The sequence below is a fragment of the Apis dorsata genome, unplaced genomic scaffold, assembly GCF_000469605.1.
Source record: "Apis dorsata unplaced genomic scaffold, Apis dorsata 1.3 scaffold_113, whole genome shotgun sequence".
In the NCBI taxonomy this organism is placed as follows: domain Eukaryota; kingdom Metazoa; phylum Arthropoda; class Insecta; order Hymenoptera; family Apidae; genus Apis; species Apis dorsata.
Window position 1 is genome coordinate 169,244 of NW_006263408.1, and position 3,074 is coordinate 172,317.

The 3,074-nt window shown below is 27.2% G+C and overlaps 1 protein-coding gene across 1 annotated transcript in view; it reads left to right on the plus strand.

Annotated features, from left to right (window-relative positions):
* The window catches only part of LOC102679903, an 8,411-nt gene extending 5,653 nt beyond the window's left edge, over window positions 1-2,758 (plus strand). Inside the window, exons 3-4 of the mRNA XM_006612568.2 lie at window positions 966-995; window positions 1,361-2,758. Coding sequence (XP_006612631.1) covers window positions 966-995; window positions 1,361-2,614 — 1,284 coding nt within the window. The 3' untranslated portion in view covers window positions 2,615-2,758. The remainder of the gene's footprint in view (window positions 1-965; window positions 996-1,360) is intronic.
* The last annotated feature ends 316 nt before the right edge of the window (window positions 2,759-3,074 follow it).

The following is a 3,074-nucleotide window of genomic DNA, read 5'->3' on the forward strand; positions in this document are numbered from 1 at the left end:
CTAATATAAAACATCATATTATTTTTTTATTTAATTATAAAGCCATCTAAAAAATTTATGATTAAATAAAATTTTGAAATAATATTAAAAAAAAAAATTGTGAATGAAATATTTCGTGATAAATATAATATTATCCTTTTCTTCAATAATTTTCTTAACAATCATTTTGCAAATTACACTATTAGAAAAATCCAATTATTTCAAATAGAAATAACAATAGATAAAACTTCTCAATGTCATCTATATTATTTCAATTTAAATAGATATATTAAAAGAAAAAACAGAATATTAAATTAAAAAAATATTAAGAGAAATTTGAATGCATAGTTTGTATGTTGGCCCGAGAAAACTATATAGAATAAAACAATTTATTTTATAATAAGTTAAAATAGAATAATGTATTTTATAACATCAAATAATTATCAAAGGTCTGGCAACAAATACATTTTTAGCTTGTTGTAAATATTCTATATTTAACCGAAATGCACAGAATGAAAAAATTTACTGTATCAAATAAAATAGTATTCATAAAGATGCTGCATCGTTTGTGGATAGAAAGAGAAATAAGAAATAAAAAAGAATATTATTTTCTAGATCATAATATATAATCTTAGCATTTATTGTTTTAATATAAATTACAACAACAGTTATTAAAAATATAATAAAAAAATATTTTTTTGTTATTAATTTTATAGTAAACATGAGAATTTAAAAAATAATTATTTATTCTGTTTTATCGATTAATTGATCGATGAGAGTGATATAAATAAAAATTACATGATGTTTATCTGGAAATTTCACAGATTTATTAATTTTTTTATTGATAATCAATCCTAACGAGGTACTAATCTTTGCAAGTGGCTTTAGAGTTAAGTGCACAAATAATGAAATCTTATCTTTCTTTCAGGTGACTCGATGTCATCTTTTGAACGGGATATATATAAAGCTGAGGGAAAGTTCATTAGATATTATTGGCTACACTTAGAATGATCAAGGTAAGTTCAAGAATTATAATAAAATATTATTTCATTTTGTAATAAAATATTATTCTACGCAATAATTCGTCCTTTAATTCGTTTCATATTTATCATCGTTTTCTGCGTAAATAATTTTTCCAAAAGTAATTTTAATTTCGAATTTCGATACCGCAAATCAATGAATTTAATTTCAACGCATTTCTCTAAAATTCGTTCGAGATTGTTTGAAATGAAATGAATGTTGACACGATCAATTAATCGGTTCTCATTAAACGCGTTGACATCGTTCCCTCTTCTTTCTACCTCCTCCCCATATTTCTAACACCGAAAATAGTTCTATTTTCTTGTTTATCATTAAATCGATTTTATTATCCGTTTTACAGATGAAACTCCAAGCGGTATTATTTACGACGTTCGTTGCATTTGCAACGGTTAATTGTCATTTTCTTCCGGATTTCGGTAAGGGACCATTACATGAAGATATTCAATACTTCTTGGACATGATTCCCATGGAAGAGGTGATAAATACCGTTCTGGAATACGCCGCAAATGATGCCGAATTCCAAGATTTCCTCAAGTATTTCTCAACAACTGAATTCAAAGATATGATTATCGATGTCGAGGCTATGCCTGAATTCCGTAGATTCGCAAATTACTTGCAAAACAACGGTGTTTTCATTTACGACGAATTGAATAAATTGAACAAGGTAATCGGAATTCCAGCCATTCACCAGTACAATTATAAAAAAATCACCGGTGGAGTGAAAGGTTTGTTCGATGACGTTAAGGCACTTATCTCCTATGATAAATTCATACATGGTTATGTGTACAAGATGAGGACCTCTGAGGCTTTCCGTGACTTCGTAGCCGAATTGAAATCTAAAGGTAATCAAGAATTTGCCGATGCTCTCTATGTAAATCAACGTTATTTGAACTTCCGTGCATTGATAATCAAAAAGGGTATTGATTTTGTCTTGATCGAAGACATTATTTACACCGTTCTTGGAGTTGAATTCCCAGTAATCGAAACCATGGAAACTTTTGCCTCTCAAGAATTGTCCAAAGATCTTCATGATTTCATGAATTTAATTGATAAAAATAAGATTTTAAATATTATCAATTCCTATTTGGAAGATGATGAAGTACAGAAAGCTCTTAAATATATGTATAGCGACGAATTCCATGATTTGGTTCGCGTCGTTGAAGCTATGCCTGAATATCAAGATTTGATAAAATTCTTGGAAAATTCTGGTCTGAACATGACTGAACTAATCAACAAAATCCATCATTTGTTCGGTATGGAAGACTACATGCCGCCTAAAGTTAATATTAAATACCTATCCATGAATACATACTCCAATCTTGGTGGAGTTAAGGCTTTGGTTGATGCTGTGAAAGCTGCTCTTCCATTGGACAAATTCAGAACTCTGTACGATGAAAAAATGAAGACATCAGCTGCCTTCAAAACCTTCATAGAAAAACTCCGCTCGGATGATTTCCAACACATTGTCAAAACCGTCTATAGTTCACCTATCTTTTTGGAAATGAGACAAAAATGTATCGAAGCTGGATTGAATCTCGAACCACTCAGAGATTTGATTGAGAATGTTCTTGGCATTCATCTTCCTAGACCTTAAATCCATTCTAAATTCGTTATACGATGATAATAAATTTTTAAGTTTTGTTATAAAATTTTTTAAAAAATTTGTAAAACTTTTGTAAAAAAGCTCTAATCATTTAAATATTATCTCAATAAATCTCAAAATTGTTATAATTATTGTTTAATTATTATACTTATTTATCTCTTTAATTTTAATCTTAAAATAGAATTGTCAATTTATAAATTTTAAATAATATACTATTGAATATATATATATTCAATTTTATTTAATCTAGAGATAATGAATTAAATTTTATCTAGTAAAATATTGCAATTTCATTTTTTTTCTTTCATCTTTTCAATATCTTTATCTTTTCTTTTTTTCTTTTTTTGAAACATGTCTAATTTTTTTGAATCATTTGTATTTATAATACTGTTTATTCTCTTCTCTCTTCTTTAAAATTATCTTCATCTTTTCTATATTCTATTCAAAATAT